At 40.6% G+C, this 19171-nt stretch overlaps 1 protein-coding gene across 5 annotated transcripts in view; it reads left to right on the top strand.

Moving 5' to 3' along the window:
- Positions 1 to 19171, top strand: part of PALLD (palladin, cytoskeletal associated protein) — a 738625-nt gene that overhangs the window by 680871 nt on the left and 38583 nt on the right. For all 5 annotated transcript variants that reach the window (XM_030191568.1, XM_030191567.1, XM_030191571.1 and 2 more), the window contains one exon: positions 13733 to 13827. In XM_030191568.1, coding sequence (XP_030047428.1) covers positions 13733 to 13827 — 95 coding nt within the window. The remainder of the gene's footprint in view (positions 1 to 13732; positions 13828 to 19171) is intronic.

Raw genomic sequence — 19171 nt, 5'->3', positions numbered from 1 at the left:
CTCCTGTCTTATTCCATTCCTTCACTACACCTACCTTTGACACATTATTTCTTTTTTAGCTGTTTCCTCTGTTTTTTTTTCTTTGCTGCCTCTCTGTTCACTTAAATTTCACCCTCGTCCTCATCCTTCTCCTTTTTAGTTTTCAGCTATCAAATTCCATTTCCTTCTCTCACCCACTAGCTGCCCCATTCCTCTTCTCAGTCCTTCCTCAAACCTTCCATTTCCTTTCATCTTTAATCAACTCTCCATTACCACATTTCTGCCCCCCCCCCCCCATCACTATCATCCTCTCATTTGTTTCCTTCCAACCTCCCCTTTGGCCTCTCCCAAATAGTTCCACCATTTGCAGCATCTTCCTCCCTCCAACCTTCTAGCCCAGCACGCCTGCTCCCTTTCTCCCCTTGTAGCCTAATATCTCCCTGTCCCTTCCACACACACATCCACACCCCAGTATCTTCCAGCCCCCCCCCCCTCCCTGTGGTCCAGCATTTCTTCCTCTCTCTCTCCCCTCCCTCCAATTGTCCAGCATTTCTCCCTCACTCCCTTCTGTCCCTGGATCCACAATCTCCCTCTTTTTCTCTTTCCCCTCTAATGTATATCTATCCCTCCCTCTCATCCATCCCCATGTACAACCTCTCTTCCCTCCTTCTTCTCTCCCACTGCCCACATCACTCTCAGTATCTCCCTTCCTTGCACCCTGGGCCCAACATCTATCTCTTTCGTTCTCTTCCTTCCCCTTTTAGCATCCCTCCCATCCCCATACAGCATCTCTCTCTGTCTCCCTCCCTCCCACTTCCATGTGCCAACATTTCCCCTTTTCTCTTGCTGTCCCTCCCTCCTCCTCCTCCACATCCAGCATTATTTCTCCCTCTCTCTCCCCCATGCATCTCCCCCCACCAACATTCCCCACCTCTCTCGCTCACCTCTACCTAGCATTACCCCATCACCCCAACAGTGCTCCTGTGACTGTCTCTCCCTGTCTCCCTGCCACCAGCCAGCATGCTGCCTCGGTCTTCCCCGCCGGTGCTGCCTCAGTCCCTGACTCCCTGCAGCATTTTTGTCTTCACCCGTCCTGTACCCGTCGCCGTCAGCACTGCCATTCATTCTCTCACAGGCAGCCTCGTTCCCGCTCCCCTTTGCCGCGTCCTCCGACTCTCTCTGATGCACTTCCTGTTAAACAGGAAGTGCATCAGAGAGAGCCGGAGGAGTGGACGCGGCAAAGGGGAGCGGGAACGAGGCTGCCTGTGAGAGAATGAATGGCAGCGCTGACGGCGACGGGTACAGGACGGGTGAAGACAAAAATGCTGCAGGGAGTCAGGGACCGAGGCAGCGCCAGCGGGGAAGACACAATTAAGCCCCGCCAGTTCGCCGGTGCGACTTGTTTGGGGGGGGCAATGCCCCCCCCCTTGCCCCCCCCCCAATCTACGCCCATGCTCCAGACTCTGTTCCATTTATCTTGCTGCACCATATGCCTAGAACAGACTTCCTGAGCTGGTACATCAAGCTCCATCTCTAGGCTAAAAGACCACCTTTTTGATGCTGCTTTTAACTCCTAACCCTTACTCACTTGTTTAATACCCATATTTTATCATTCCCACCTTAGTAATTCTCTTATCTCTTAATTGTCCTAATTAGATTGTAAGCTCTGTTGAGCAGGGACTGTCTCTTCATGTTCAAGTGTACAGTTCTGTGTACGTCTAGTAGCGCTATAGAAATGATAAGTAGTAGTAGTAGTAGTAGTAGTATGGGCAACAGAGCCACAGCTTTTACAATAAACATAAGAAATACATTTGTACTGCCTATCCACCCATACATAAAGATAATACCAAACTAGTTGGACTACTTGACTAGGCAGTAACTTCCTAGTCATACAGATATCCATCCATACATGATTGCTGGCCTTCCTAACCTCTTGTGGTGATGCAAAGGGCCATTTGTATAACAGGCCTCAATATACTTTCCCAGCATTCAAATCATTCTCAAGAAGTAATACAAGGGAAGATGAATATTAATGCTCAAATATAATAAATTATAATAATTTGTCTGGAATATACCAGGGTATATATAATAAATTATAATAATTTAGCTGGAATATACCAGGGCATACCTTCACCACTGCCAAGACTGAAGACAGCAAATTGCTCATCTTCAACTCCCCACTTTGTGTCCCTGATGTCCCTCCCTAAATTCTCCAACCTGCAAAACCGTCAAGAAAATATTCAAATCAGTCTCAGAGTGATGGACCCTATCAGACCGATAAAGTCCAGGGCAATCAGCAGTAATCAATTTGTGATGAATAATACTACCATTTAGCAACAATACAGAGTGGAGGAGCGGCCTGGTAGTTAGAGCACCAGTCTTACAATCCAGAGGTGGCCAGTTCAAATCCCACTGCTACTGCTTGTGATCTTGGGCAAGTCACTTAACCATCCATTGCCTCAGGTATAAACTTAGCTTGTAAGCCCTCCTGGGACAGAGAAATAGCCAGTATACCTGAATGTAACTCACCTTGAGCTACTACTGAAAAAGGTGTGAGCAAAATATAAATAAATATCAATTTGTTCATTTCAGAATTCACTCTTTTCCTTAAACGCTCAATAGTTTTGATAATAAGAGCACCATGCCAAACTCTTCTAGAAATAATGTTTAACCAAATCACACAGCTGTTTGAAAAAAAGGTCGTAAATTTCCCAAAATATCTTTCTTCATCTACCTAAAGAGGTCCATTCCTTTTAACAATATATAAATCATTGCCCCCAACATGCAACAAAATGATATGAGGCCCAGCCAACTGTTGGATTATTTGTAGTAAATAATTAGCAGATTTTAGTACACACAGCTTCAGCTTTAGAAATGTTAATTTCTTTCTTCATCTCTCTCTCATTCACCCCTGAATAATTCACTGCTGAGTCACTTTAAAGTTGAAGTAACAAAACATCTGTTTACTCACAGTTTGTAGTTAGATTATAATCAGACAGGCTTATATATACATATTACTATACATTTGTATTATCAGCTCCTTCCATGTGCTTAGATGGTAATGGATGCTCACACCACCATAGATCCTCTCAGGTTAGGAGAGATCATGAGCTCCATGTGCTCCATGTGCTGCATGTGCTGCATCTATCCCCCACAGGAAGTTGCATAGCTGTGTGACCTCTCTAAGTAATTTACATCAGAGGTCACAGAGCAATCACAGAGAAATAATAGGTGACAGTCAATGCATGTAAAATACAATTACATTCCAACAAACCCCTTCTCATGCATAACTGTCATGCAATTATTTATTCATACAAAGTCCAAGCTTTATACGCAGATTCACAAAACGTTCTCTGGGTAACGGTTTGGTCATGATGTCAGCTGTCATCTCACTGGTGTGACAATAGTGTAGACTGATGACCCCTTCTTTCGCCAACTCTCGCACGTTGTGGTATTTCGTTGCGATGTGCTTGGTGCGTGACTGAACCTTGTCATTCTGTGACAGTCGGATGCAGCTCTGATTATCTTCCATTATCTGGATTGGTCTCTGTTCAGCTATTCCGAAATCCAGCAAAAGTTTTTCAATCCACATCAGTTCTCTGCACGCTTCCGATACGGCCACGTATTCAGCTTCTGTAGAAGACAAACTCACAATACTTTGTTTATGACTGGCCCATGAAATTTGTACATTTCCATACATAAACACATATCCACTTGTGGATTTATAATCAGAATGATCCCCTGCCCAATCTGAATCACAGTAACATATTAGTTTTGGATTACTATTGGCTGAAACCTTTAATTTACAATCAATGGTACCCTTTAAATACCTTACCATCCTTTTAACTGCAGTCCAATCTGATTTGGTAGGTGAGCTGACCCTTCTGCTCAAAATTCCTACTGCATTTGCTATATCAGCCCTGTATGTGGTAGCTAGATATAAAAGCTTACCTATGGCTGATCTATATTGGATGTTATCTGGTAAAGGTTCTCTTACTGTTTCATCCTTCAGAAAATCAGTGATCATGGGAGTGCTTACAACTTGGGCATCTTGCATACCTAAACTTTCAATAAGCTCATTTATTTTCTGCTTCTGGCTTAGAAGATAAGAACCATCATTTTGTTTCTCAATTTCTATACCAAGATAGTATGACACATTTCCAAGTTCTTTTATCTCAACATTGAGGTTTAAACACTTTACAATGTCCTTGTACTCTTGCTCACTTTTGCTTGCAATGAGCAGATCATCAACAAAAGCTAAAATGTATGCATATTGTCCATTTCTGCACCTAGTGTACAAGCATTTATCTGCTTCACCTTGCTTAAATCCTAAATTTGTCAATATTTCATGCAATTTTTCATTCCAACATTTTGCACTTTGCTTTAATCCATAAAGACCTTTGTTTAATTTACACACTAGCTGTCTTTGTTTTGTATTTATGAAACCTGTTGGTTGTTCCATGTACAAGTCTTCAGTTATATCTCCATGAAGAAACGCTGTTTTCACATCAATGTGGTTGACTTGCATGCCTTTTGAGACTGCAATGCTCAGAAGTGTTCTTATTGTCGTGTGTTTCACTACAGGTGCAAACACTTCATCAAAATCTTCTCCATATTTTTGAAGATATCCCTTTGCGACTAATCTGGCTTTATACCTTTCCACTTTTCCTTGTGCATTCCTTTTTAACTTGAATACCCATTTGCATCCTATAGCTTTCTTGCCAGGAGATAATTTTGTAAGAATCCAAGTATTATTTTTATCCAATGCATCAATTTCTTCTTGTGCAGCTTTATGCCATTCAGCAGCTTCTTCTGCTGGCATTTTCTCAATCTCATCCCATGTTAAGGGCTCTTGAGCTTCTGCTGACTTTGTTAGGTAAGACAGTCTTGGGGGTGGAACACCTTTGTTTTCCCTGGATGAGCGTCTGACAACAGGTTGGTCTGACCTTTCCGCATCCTCTAAATCTGAGAGTTCTTCTCCAATTGATTCCCCTTCTCCAACTGTACTGTCTTCTTCAATGATCCTTTCTGTGTCTGCTTCCTCTGTCTGTTCCTCGTTAGATACAGATGAGTTGCTTTCAGACATCTGCCTTGGTATGGCATTTATATACACTGGCATGTCTATTATGGTTCTAGTTTCATATTCTGGATGATAAGGCTCATCTGGGATAATCCAGCCTTTATCAACCCTTTTGTTTTCATCAAAATATGTAACATGTCTTATGCCAACAATGCCAGTTTTCAGATTCAAAATTCTATATCCTTTGTGTCCTGGAGCATAGCCAACTAAAATGCCCCTTTCTGTTGTGGAATCCAGCTTATGCCTTCTTTGCTTTGGTACATGAGCATATGCTGTACTTCCAAATGTTCTTATGTGTGTCAGGTTTGGCTTCCTACCATGCCATGTCTCATGTGGTGTGCGCTCAGCGCCTTTAGTTGGCATTCTGTTTTGTAGGTACACTGCTGTGAGAATTGCTTCCCCCCATAGTCTTTTAGGGAGATTGCTATCTGACAGCATACATCTGGTCATTTCCACAAGTGACCTAAATTTTCTCTCTGCAACAGAATTTTGCTCTGGTGTGTAAGCTACTGTTGTGATATGCTGAATGCCTTCTTGTTCTAGAAATGTGCGCATGCTTTGTGAAGTGAACTCACCACCATTGTCGGTCTGAAGAACCTTTGGTTTTCTTTCAAATTTATTGCTCACCATGGCTACGTATTTCTTCAGCATGTCTGTGACTTGACTTTTTTCTTTCAGCAAATAGGCCACACAATATCTAGAGAAATCATCCAAGAATATTAGCACAAATCTGTTATTTCCCAATGATGGGATATTAAACGGTCCACATAAGTCACTGTGTATTAAGTCCAGCACTTTATTACTCCTATTTCCTGTGTATGCAGGAAATGAGGGTCTCACACCTTTTTGAGTAACACAGTCTATGCATTTCTCCATTTTACCAGCATCTGCACTTATCTGAATGCCGGTGGCTAGTTGCTTACTGTAAAGATCCTGGATCACCTTAGAATCACGATGTCCCAGGCGGCGGTGCCAGATTTCCAGACTACATTTACCATCATTCTTCCTTACTTGCGCCATATGTGAGGCTTCACCTGAAATGTTCAGTTTATAAACATCATTATGCATAAAAGCTTCAGCATACACTTCATCATTTTTAGAGATTGTGCACTTACTGTTTTCAAAATGAATCACAAATCCCTTCTTATCTAATGTAGATACACTAAGCATATTGCAAACTGCTTGGGGAATATACAAGACATCACTTACAGGAATTTCTTTAACTTCATTAGACACTTTGCATTTTAAGAATCCAATACCTTTTGCTTGGATCTTAGCAGTCCCTGCGTTTGCAGTTTTAAGAATACCTTCCTCTGGACACATTTCCTGAAAGAAATCCTTACAATTGGTTAAATGGCATGTACTCCCTGAATCCAAAATCCAAGTACTTTCATTTGAATTATTATTTACCATAGTCAAAGATTTTTCTGTCATTAGAAAGCCCTTGTGTTTATCTTTGTCCTTCATACATTTCCTGGTTTGAAAATTCTTTAGTTTCCATTGGCTTAGGTGAGCTAGAGGGAGTGTTTTGTGTTTCCTTACACCATTTAGATACATGTCCCTCCTTTCCACATGAGTAGCAAATCAGCTTGCCCTTGGGTGGAGTTTTCCCATAGCTCCGCCTTCCTCTGTTCTTTGCCAAGAAATTTGTTTCATTTCTCTCTGACTTGCTTTGAGAACACATCTCCTCAGAATCATTTATTATGCATTCCTGCCTTAGTTTTGATGTTGCCTGTTCAAAAGATTGCCCTTCAATGGCCTCATTTACAGACCTAAAAACATCAAACTTCTTTGATAGTGAGGTAAAAAGAAATGCTCTTTTCAATGCATCACACATGGGAATTCCAGAAAGTTCTAACTTTTGAAATGAAGACATAAGATACATAATGTGATCATTACATTTACTTTTATCCCTTAATTTGGTTTCATTCAACTCTGCTAAACAAATTGGTTGCTGCTTTGCATATGTAGTTGCATACATAGTTCTCAGTTTATATAAAATGTCCTTTGGTGTATCTTTTCCCTCCACTAATATGGCTTGTTTCTCTGAGAGAGCTTCCAAAAGCATGCACTTCACATAATAGTTTGCATTGTCCCATTCAGCCATATTTTCAGCTGTTCTGTCTTGGTCTAAGCATATATTTAATCCTTTTGCTCGAAGGAGACATATGAATCTTAGTTCCCACTGCCGATAATTAAACTCAGTTAATTTAGGCACCTTGAGAGAATAGAAAAATGGTGAATTTCTTCCCTCAGCCATTTTCTTAGCCTTCTGTCTGCTGTGTGGGGGGAGAGAGAGACAGACTGAATCTTTCCTTTAAAACTTAAGAGAAAAATGTGGCCTTTTTTTCTGCCTGGTAATATTTCTCTTCTTTTTCAATTCCTGGCCCTGGGCCCGTAACCCTTTTGTTGGATTATTTGTAGTAAATAATTAGCAGATTTTAGTACACACAGCTTCAGCTTTAGAAATGTTAATTTCTTTCTTCATCTCTCTCTCATTCACCCCTGAATAATTCACTGCTGAGTCACTTTAAAGTTGAAGTAACAAAACATCTGTTTACTCACAGTTTGTAGTTAGATTATAATCAGACAGGCTTATATATACATATTACTATACATTTGTATTATCAGCTCCTTCCATGTGCTTAGATGGTAATGGATGCTCACACCACCATAGATCCTCTCAGGTTAGGAGAGATCATGAGCTCCATGTGCTCCATGTGCTGCATGTGCTGCATCTATCCCCCACAGGAAGTTGCATAGCTGTGTGACCTCTCTAAGTAATTTACATCAGAGGTCACAGAGTAATCACAGAGAAATAATAGGTGACAGTCAATGCATGTAAAATACAATTACATTCCAACACCAACTACCGCTTTGCTTGCAATAAAGTAGGTAAACTGTTCCCAGTGCATTCCTCTAAGTCCCAACCAGTAAATCCCAAATCCTTGTACTGCCAGTCCCAAGTGCATTCCCACTCTCAATTTCACCACTTGCTTCTGGGCCCAAAATACCTAAGAATCACCACAAATCCAAACCCCAATCTCTTCATTTCTCCGAATCGAAGTTAAGACTATAAAGAAAAAATAAATAGGTTAATCACCTTACTAGTGCACATAAGATCTATAACTAGATGAACTCCATCTACTTGTGTTTTTAATCTCTTCTGCAGACATCCCTTGATCCACTCGCTGCAAATAATGCTGCCCTATGCCTGGAACAATCTTCCTTTACCCATACGCCATGCCCCCTCCCTACCCATCTTCAAATCTCTGCTTAAAACTCACCTCTTCTATGCTGCCTTCGGCGCCTAACCGCTCTAGATAGACAGAATGCCCCTATCTATCCACTCTATCAGATTAACTGTTCACTCGTCCTCTAGATTGTTCACTTGTCTTTAGATTGTTCTCTTGTCTTTTAGATTGTAAGCTCTTTGAGCAGGGACCGTCCTTCTATGTCTAAATTGTACAGCGCTGCGTAACCCTAGTAGCGCTTTAGAAATGCTAGTTAGTAGTAGTAGTAGTTCTAAAAGAGTGAGTACCAAATAACTTTGGATCAAAATTAGCCAACTTTAATGTTGACTGCAGCACTGAGGCAAACTGAAAACGCCCTATATCATTCCATGGCGGATTAGAGAATGGCCCAGAAATTCTACCTAATTTTATTCCTTTGCTCAGTTTTTAAACCACAGTCTCAGAATAAACAGAAACTGATGAAGCATTACGGAACTTATTGCTCAACAGGGTACCCTTAAAAGGAATCTTAAATCCTTCACTAAAACTCTCCCACATTAATTTAGCATCATCCTTCCTAGGATACTTCAATAACCATACCTGCAAAACAGAAACATTAATTGGCAATGGGCCATTGCAAAATATTTCGGTCCAGAAGCTTTGGCAATTGTGCTTGGTTTGACATTACATCTGAATGCTGGGTGACTTCCTTCACAAATTGAGCATTTGGGTCGAAACTTACAGAAATGACACAAACACTGTCCTGAGTTAAATTGAAAGCAAGCACTGCCTCCTCCAACCCCTCATTCTCCCATTATATACCCCGACCAACTGACACTCCCGGTAAATGTTCCTGACTAGAGAGATCCTCGCAATTTACAATGTTCTGCCTGACCATCTGACATTTCCCCAACCCCTACCAACACACTTGGCTGTCCATAACCTCAAAAGGACCAGTGCCTTACAAGAGTCATCTCTGTCAACCAAATATCAACAGGCTTCAATCCCCAGGTATCAGACCTATCTTGCACCAAGTGCCTCCTAAATTGACTGTCATAGTTTAACCATGACCAACCTCTTTATGTTCTGTAAGCACTCAAAATCATGTCAGAATGTTTAAAAAAAAAACAAGGATATAACTCCAGGTTAGCTTCTCCCAATATTGAAGCATAAATATTAAAAGCTAATAACCAATCATGAACAGACTTGAGCACCTTGACCTTTTTTTATTCTCTTCTTTACGATCATCATTCTTCTTTGTCTCATACTCTTGCTCCCTGATTAATAATGAAAACAATTTAACAAACTTTTTCTTTCTCAAAAATGTTTGTTTAACTTTTAATAGAACATGGATACCTAACGGGGCTATATCACAAAAGGAATGACCACTTTTATTAATTCCTTGATCTTTCTTGACCCCTTTAGACCCTTGAAAATCCTTTTTTTTTTTCCCTTTTCCTGCATCAAAAGACAATCTTCATCATAATCCTCCTAAGAGCTAGATGTAGAAGACAACTCTGATGAATCTACAGACTCGGATTATTCACAATCATCAATTGGATTTTTTCCAACCACCCTCCTCTTATGCTTCTTAATATCCAGACGCTTTACTACACGCCACAAATTTCTCATAAATTTTTTTATCCTTCAATCGCTTTCACAACTCCTTCTCATTCTTTTCCTTACATCCTTTCCCCACTCTTTTCAGTACACCCCTCACAAAATCAGCATCCTCACCATCAGCATCCCGTGACTCCAAATATTCTGCTTCCTAATCTGCATTGAAATATGTTCCCGATTCACATACAGCAGGTCCATTAACAGCCTTTCCTTTATTTACCTCTCACAGCCACAGCTTTAACATTCTTATCCACTTTCTTTCTAAGCTGATCTCTCTCTTTCTTTCTCTCTCACTTCCTTTCTGCCTTCTACTCATATCATGCTTATTCCTCTTTCTTTTATCTTGAGCTTGCTTAGCGGGTCCTGACTCTCTTAACTTCTTTTTCAGTGTCTCAGATTGACTTTCTCCATTTTCACACATACTCTTCTTTAGGAGCCATATTCTCACCTCGCTTTACTGCACCGTCCTTAAACAATGAACCACCCCACAACTACATAGAAGGCAATTTACTCACTCAACTCCATTCAGAGCCAAAATTCCAGTATACAGGAAAAAAGGAGGGGCAATTCTTCTTACTGAAACATTATAAACTTACAGCCAAAACTGTTATAAAAGACTTGAAGTTGCCTTTCTTGCTTTTCAGCTGCCGCAAAACTTCATTCAAAGCAAACCCTGCAAAAACCATGCACACCTCGCTACTCCACCACACACCAGCATTTCAACAGTTCAAAAAGCAGCCAGGCACATTAGTAAATGTCAATGCCAGCAACAAAAATGGCTACTGCCAAACACTGTGCCTTACTCACGTGCATTACTGTCACAAAAACAAGACCACCCTATTATGGAACAACAAGGTAAGCACACATTACCGCAAAACTATCACCTTAAAATTTAACATCCAGTTAATATCTATTTTAAATACATTTTCTGAGGAGAAAAGAAGAAAAACCTTCTGCCCCACTGCCGGGAAACTCCAAAGGAATACCACCCAAATCTTAGCCAGACTATTGTGTCCAAACACCACCAATCAAATCCCTCCTTACTTTGTCTATCCTTTCCTTTCCCTAACAATTGAAAAGTAGGGATTGGGAACACTCATGCCCATGTTACATCACCCCAGCTAAGGGCTCTATTAAAATCAAATAAATTGGTCAGTTTTCAAGATGATTTCCCCTGCACTCCTCCCCTCCCCTCCCCTCCCCTCCCCTCCCACTTCCACTCCCAATCCTCCTCTCAGTCTCACTTCCATAGCTCCTGGTTCAGGTAGTTGTAGTAGTTTCTCTGCTTTTATTCCATTGACTGTATTGGCTTTCAGAAACTTCTTGCTCCAGTTCAGCAATCAGGCTGTCATTACAATGGAGCACAGGCATGGTTGCTAAAAGTATTTTCTGCTATGCTTTCTCCCATATTCAGGGATTTAATCAATTCTAGTTTATCACAGGGAGTGGTTCCACAGCTGTGGAAAAACTCATTTAGCCCTATTTCAAAAACTTTATTTGGATCCGACGCTAATGCAAGTTTTCGGCATACCTCCAAGCTGCGATTTTTGTTGTTTGAAAAAGCAGTACTTTCGCAATTAGGTTTGGAAATTCAAACAATACCTTTCATCTTTATCAGTCTGTTTTCTTTGTGAGGGACATAGTACTGAAATTGCTTTGATTTCCATGATTAATGATATTCTTACCTATTCTAGACAATGGAAAAGAGGTGATGTTGATATAGTTCTGCTTTCAGCTTACTCAGTTATGATTTGCTATTGGCCCATTTGAGGGGCACAGGAATTAGGGGAAGGGTTGATATTAAATTGGTACTGTTCCTACTTTTCAAATTGCTCCTTTGAAGTAGTATTTAACTCTTCTTATTTTAAATTCTGCCACTTGTCTTGTGGGGTACCACGAGGGTCCATTTTGTCTCCTATTCTTTACTCTTTGCCGTCTTGCAACCTTTAGTCAAACATTAGGACTCCGTGGTTACTTTTAAGCTGATTGAGATACAGGTCTTGGTAGCTTCTGAGCATTGGTGTAGCAGTTTTCAAACAGAGCTTGAAAATAAAATTGCTAGTATTTCTGCTTGGTTACGTGATCATAAGCTTGTACTTAATATTAGAAAGACCAAAAAGGCCTCAGGTTTTCATATTCTCATTCATCCACTCTGCCGCATGTTTCAGTAAAACAATGTGGTGATTCCAATCAAGGATCAGCTGCTATCTTTAGGAATGCTGATAGTGAAGTGGTCATTTATGTCACCAAGGAAGATAAGGTATTTAAAACCATTCTCTTAGATCCTTTTGCATTAAACACCTTGATTCATGCTTTCATTTTCAAAATCTTTAGGCTATTGTAATGTGTTGCTAGTAGCTGTACTGCTTTGCTCTTTAAAGCATCTACAACTTATACAAAACCAGTGTTGTTAAGCTTGTTCATAATACGAAGAAATTCAATCATGTGTCACCTCATCCTTATAAACAAAATTAGTTATTGCTTCCAAGAATAGTGGAGGAGTGGCCTAGTGGTTAGGGTGGTGGACTTTGGTCCTCAGGAACTGAGTTCAATTCCCGGCACAGGCAGCTCCTTGTGACTCTGGGCAAGTCACTTAACTCTCCATTGCCTGCCACATTGAGCCTGCCATGAGTGGGAAAGCGCAGGGTACAAATGTAACAAAAAAAGAATCCACTTTAAGGTTCTGTTTATTACTCACAAGTTTTTCTATATTGGTGTTCCTCCCTGTCTTTCCTTTTTGCTGATCTCCATACCAACTGACTCGTTCATTGCATTCCATAACCTTGAATTATTTAGTTATTCCTTCCCTTCATAAACTGATACTTGCTTCTTCACTGGACTTAGCATATTATAGATGTGTTGCATCTCTTTTGTGGAACCAACTCCTACTCGATATGCAGAGTGAACTATCAACAAAGAAATTAAAGGTTATTCTTAATACCTGGCTATTTCATTACACCTTTTTGGATCTCATTCATTAGTTAGGTTGAATTTTAGCCTCTAAATTTGGGAAATTGAGACGTTTTTGACGGTTGACAGATTCCTCCCCTCTTGTGTCCTGCTGTAACTAATGTGTATTGGATTTTCTCTGTTGTGCTACTCCTTCACCCACCCGGCCATGTCCGGCACCCAGACTGCTTGTTGTCTGTCATGTGTTCTGACTATATTATAACTATTTATTCACTGCCATGATACACTCTTGAACAGTGGTACAACTATTTCATTCATAAGGAAAGAAAGAAAGAAGGCCTAAAACTAAGAAACCTGCTTGATGTGATGTATATGGAAAAGAATTCAATAATATAGATTCTGAGTGACATTTGTATTCTTTTACTTTAAAAGTGCCCAGTAGTGGATTTTGTGTTGATGTTTTTGTATTGGGGTTCTGTACTATCCTGCATTGACCCCAGCTTTCATTGGAGGTAATCCACCCTTCCTTGGGAAAGGTGTGGGGGGGGGGGGGGGAATGAGAGAGCGCTTGATACTAAAAGTGCCTAGGGGCAGTAAAAACTTAAAGTAGTAACAGAATGAGAAACCGTTAGATGAGATGGGATTACAAGGTGCAAGGGTTCAGATGGTGGCAAAGGTGATGTTTGTTTATCAAGGGATGGGTAGGGAGGAAAGAGAATTATTAATTTTGGTTCTTTATAGGGCACCAGTTAGCCAAAAGGCAGCCTTGATGACATAGTTCAGTCAGTAATTCAGCCAGTATAAGTGATTTTGAGGAGATAAGATTTTGCTTTTTAACATTCATGCTTGGTAAACTTTTTCTTTATTCAGTAAAATGACAGTTCTTTTCTTTTTTGTTTCATGAAAACAGGGCAGAGTAAGCTGTACAGGAAGGCTGATGGTCCAAGCTGTTAACCAAAGAGGGCGCAGCCCACGCACACCCCCAGGCCCAGCTCACATTAGAAGGTATGTTGTGTGGTTCTCTTGGACCATTTCATGCTACTTGCAGCTCACACCACAGAACTTAAATAACAAAGAGGTTGTGACAATTTTGGGACCATTGGGTCTCAAGCCAGCTCTCAGGGCACACCTGGCCAGTCTATTTTTCAGGATATGTATAAAGGATATTAGATTTGCATATTCATTATGTACATCCTGGAATCTATTCTAGAAGATTGGGTTTGGAACCATAGTTCTAGACAAACATTTGACAAAATTCCGGCATGCATTTTTGGACACCATATATAGAATCCAGGGTTCTGTGTAGCAAAATTCAAAAATGAAATACTACTTAATACTAAGATGCACACAGAAATCTGATTTAATATCTACAGTTCTATAGGAAGAAAAGCTGCGATGATATTGTAATATAGCAATGCAAACTTTGAAAGATGAGAGTGAATCTGTTTCCAACATGTTTCATTGTACATGAGTAACTAATAAAGATCTTTAAAAGTGTGAAAAGAAAAGGGAAATGCAGGTCAGCTCTGCAATTAACTGGCATTTCATAAACCAGTCTTAGAGCTGATGGCAAGATGAAACATTTTGGTGCTGGTGCCTGCTATTATTAGTGACATCATTCCGTGTGCCCAGAACAGATGCCAATCGGTGCAGGAGTGCTCATTAAACAATGCTTCCTCTGCATCATTTGAATGGTCAGGAGGAATATGTCAAGCTTCATCAAATGTGCCAGAATTCACCCCCCTGTGGGGCTGATTTACTAACCCTTTGTGAAATCCAGCCACTAGTGGGGTGGTTTTAACTAGGCTTGACAGCTGGCTGTAGATTCACCCAACAGGATTGGTTCAGTGCTAGACTGGTCCCACTGGATGCATGCATGAATTTATAGTCTTGATTTACTTATCCTGGGGAACTGAGTTCAATTCCCACTGCAGCTCCTTGTGACTCTGGGCAAGTCACTTAACCCTCCATTGCCCCTGGTACAAAATAAGTACCTGAATATATGTAAACCGCTTTAAATGTAGTTGCAAAAACTTCAGAAAGGCGGTATATCAAGTCCCATTTCCCTTTCCCTTATGGAATGGATTGGGAAATCAGAACTACATGTCGCTGCATGCACTGGAATAAACCCATGACTAGATCAACCCTGTCAGGCAAATCTGGAGCCGACTGGCAACCTGGATGTTCTTTATGGAACTCTCTGCCAGATGACTTCTGTAGCACCACTACATTATTGGATTTCATAAGGCCTTGAAGACATAACTCTTTGAAAGAAGCTTTGGCAGTATGGTTATTAAACTCTGCTGGCCTATTAATGGAGATGCATTCAGGATTAAATTGTTCTAGTCCATTAATGGAGATTTAGTTACATTTTTTACATATTATTTTTTTTATTAGAATTGTATATTATGTTTTATTGTAAGCCACTTTAAAACTTTATTGTATGAAGGGGTATATCAAGTAAATAACTCAAATCAAATCAACCCTAATAACAATGCAGCTAGAATTAATCCCAGTAGGGCCTATTTGCTCACTATGCACATCAGCATGCAACAATGCAATTAGTAAAATAGGACCCAAGGGCAAGAAAACGTTCAGAAGCCTACTAGTAATAGGACAGATAGCAAGACAGTGGAACAGGAACTCATACTTACCAGGTCAAATTATGTACACACTATGGATACCTGCACAGATCAGCTTACAGAAGTAGAGAAACATCAGAGCATACATGGGATCTCATACATGCATGTGCCCGACATCAGAGCCAACATTTAACAAATATAAACATCATCATAGACTCAAATAAATAATTCATGAAGCTTTTTCAATGCAAAGAAAACCCAAAAAGTAGAAAAAAAGAATGAAAACACTTGTTCATGAAATAATGTCCTAATGCTACTACATTTTGTCAACAGAGGGTAATTTTGTAAACTATTTTCACTCTTTTGCTTTGTCACTTTGCTCGTAAGCGTTTTTGTTGCTGTATTGTTGGAGGGTTTTACCTTTACGTTTGCATTTTATCATCTGTGGCTGAAATAATTTATTTGACTCCTGATGCAGGCACATGTGGTTCCGAAATGCAGGACTGTGTCGAGTTTCAAGTTTATTAGTGGTTTATACCCCGCCCATCAAATAATAATGTCTCAGGAGCTTATAAATGATATTAAAGGGGGAGGGGGTGCAGTAAAACCAGACCATGAGGGAAGAGGGAGGAACTACAACAATGAAAGGAAAGAAGGTGGGGAATGTACAAAAGGAGGAAAGTTGTGATTTGCAGGGTACAAGAAGTCTGCAGTGCACAGAAGATCCTAGTCTATTTTAATTGTAGACATCATGAAATAAGAAATTATTTAGGTCAGTTTTAAATTTAGATAAAGAAGTTGTGAGGCGTAGTTGAACTGGTAATCTATTCCAACGTTTGAGGCTTTGAACTGAGAACATTGTTTGACATGTAGTATCATAACGGATTTCTTTGAAAGACGAGACTACGAGCTGATGCTGTTGGGCTGATCAAAGAGCACAAGGGGGCCAGTATGGGGTAAAAAAACGAGATAGATAAACTGGTTCTCCTGAAGAATGGTTTTGTAGATGAGAAATAACAATTTATAGGTTTTGCAATGTGACACTGGAAGCCAGTGAGCAGCAACAGTCACACTCATTATCAAGTCATGATTAAACCAACAATGAATGTGATAGACCGTAGAAGTCCGCCTAGCCCTGTCCTTAGGGACCTAGGATCGTCACTGCAGCAGGGTGCCTCCGGCCACCGACGCTGGGACTACTTTCTCATGCTCTGTCCAAATGCCTTCCATACGAACGCCAACCTGCAAAGTACGCACCATCAAAGATTGGTCTGCACTTAATAGCACGCAGCCCGATTTATTGTTATTTTTCCACATAAATAACTAGAATGCTGGTATTTACACATGTACTTCCTACTCCTTATAAAACTGTATCTTCTTATTTGTATTTTTTTCTTGTTTTTTCTTGGCATGTTGTATTACTTTGCTGTACAAGTGTTATAATGCTTGGTTGTTAAATTAAAAAAATTTCATAAATAAAACAAACAACAGCATGTTGACTGTTCTTCCTACACCGAGTGTGAGAATGCTGCCAAAAGTTACAAAAAAAATCCTCTATGGTATGAAAAGTATTGGCTGAACTGAACTTTCTTGAAGCAGGGATAAGACCAAATGTCAAACAAACAGGACAAGTCTAAATGTCACAAGTAAACAAAGTGCTCTTTTAATCGCCTACACTCATACAAACAGAGAGAAACAGAAACAGACCCAGGATTTCATCTGTGTGGGAGGAAATTTATACTTTATCACTCCAGCCCAGTTTTTTCCATGCCTTCCTTAAGTGGATCTTGCTGGGTGGTTAGATCGCCATGACGACACTGTAATAAGCTATTTTGGGACCTCAAGCACACAGTGATTACATGAAAGAAACAGAATTGTTAATAAAGAGTATCTCAGGCTACAGACCATGAAGGCAGTATTCAAAAGATTTAGGCACTTCACCTAAGGAGTTCGGTACTTAGAAATTCCCAAATCTGCATATATTTGATCATCCAGATCCTCTGTCCCTCACTCTGCCTGTCTTTGCAGGTTGTGCTGGGGGCTTGCCAGCCCTAAGGCATCTTCCCTCCCTTCTATCATTTAAAAAGGATATGCCTGGAACAGTGCTTTTTTTGTAGGAGAAAAGGTATGGGTACTCATTATGGGTAGGGCCACCACCTATGGCTCTGCCCCTATGATAGACACACCCATGTTAGCCACACCCCTTATACCAACCATGGCACATATAAACAGGCATCATTGAAAATATTATACCAGTATAGGAGAAAAGAATAACTTGAATTTTTTCATTATAAATAATTTCTGTAAGATGTTACAGCTCCAGTATACCCAGTGCAAAATAAAATAGCAGATATAAATTCTCAAATTGGACATATTCCAAACACTAAAATGAAAATAAAATGATTTTTTTCTACCTTTGTTGTCTGGTGACTTTGTTTTTCTGATCATGTCGGTCCCAGTCTCTGATTCTGCTGCGTTCTATCTGTTCCCTTCTCCGTTTCCAGGGATAAGTACATAAGTACATAAGTAGTGCCATACTGGGAAAGACCAAAGGTCCATCTAGCCCAGCATCCTGTCACCGACAGTGGCCAATCCAGGTCAAGGGCACCTGGCACGCTCCCCAAACGTAAAAACATTCCAGACAAGTTGTACCTAAAAATGAGGAATTTTTCCAGTCCATTTAATAGCGGTCTATGGACTTGTCCTTTAGGAATCTATCTAACCCCTTTTTAAACTCCGTCAAGCTAACCGCCCGTACCACGTTCTCCGGCAATGAATTCCAGAGTCTAATTACACGTTGGGTGAAGAAAAATTTTCTCCGATTCGTTTTAAATTTACCACACTGTAGCTTCAACTCATGCCCTCTAGTCCTAGTATTTTTGGATAGCGTGAACAGTCGCTTCACATCCACCCGATCCATTCCACTCATTATTTTATACACTTCTATCATATCTCCCCTCAGCCGTCTCTTCTCCAAGCTGAAAAGCCCTAGCCTTCTCAGCCTCTCTTCATAGGAAAGTCGTCCCATCCCCACTATCATTTTCGTCGCCCTTCGCTGTACCTTTTCCAATTCTACTATATCTTTTTTGAGATACGGAGACCAGTACTGAACACAATACTCCAGGTGCGGTCGCACCATGGAGCGATACAACGGCATTATAACATCCGCACACCTGGACTCCATACCCTTCTTAATAACACCCAACATTCTATTCGCTTTCCTAGCCGCAGCAGCACACTGAGCAGAAGGTTTCAGCGTATCATCGACGACGACACCCAGATCCCTTTCTTGATCCGTAACTCCTAACGCGGAACCTTGCAAGACGTAGCTATAATTCGGGTTCCTCTTACCCACATGCATCACTTTGCACTTGTCAACATTGAACTTCATCTGCCACTTGCACGCCCATTCTCCCAGTCTCGCAAGGTCCTCCTGTAATCGTTCACATTCCTCCTGCGACTTGACGACCCTGAATAATTTTGTGTCATCGGCGAATTTAATTACCTCACTAGTTATTCCCATCTCTAGGTCATTTATAAATACATTAAAAAGCAACGGACCCAGCACAGACCCCTGCGGGACCCCACTAACTACCCTCCTCCACTGAGAATACTGGCCACGCAATCCTACTCTCTGCTTCCTATCTTTCAACCAGTTCTTAATCCATAATAATACCCTACCTCCGATTCCATGACTCTGCAATTTCTTCAGGAGTCTTTCGTGCGGCACTTTGTCAAACGCCTTCTGAAAATCCAGATATACAATA

The sequence above is a fragment of the Microcaecilia unicolor genome, chromosome 2 (genome assembly GCF_901765095.1).
Source record: "Microcaecilia unicolor chromosome 2, aMicUni1.1, whole genome shotgun sequence".
NCBI lineage: Eukaryota > Metazoa > Chordata > Amphibia > Gymnophiona > Siphonopidae > Microcaecilia > Microcaecilia unicolor.
The sequence above is the reverse complement of the archived record's forward strand: the minus strand, read 5'-3'. Positions and strand labels throughout refer to the sequence as shown.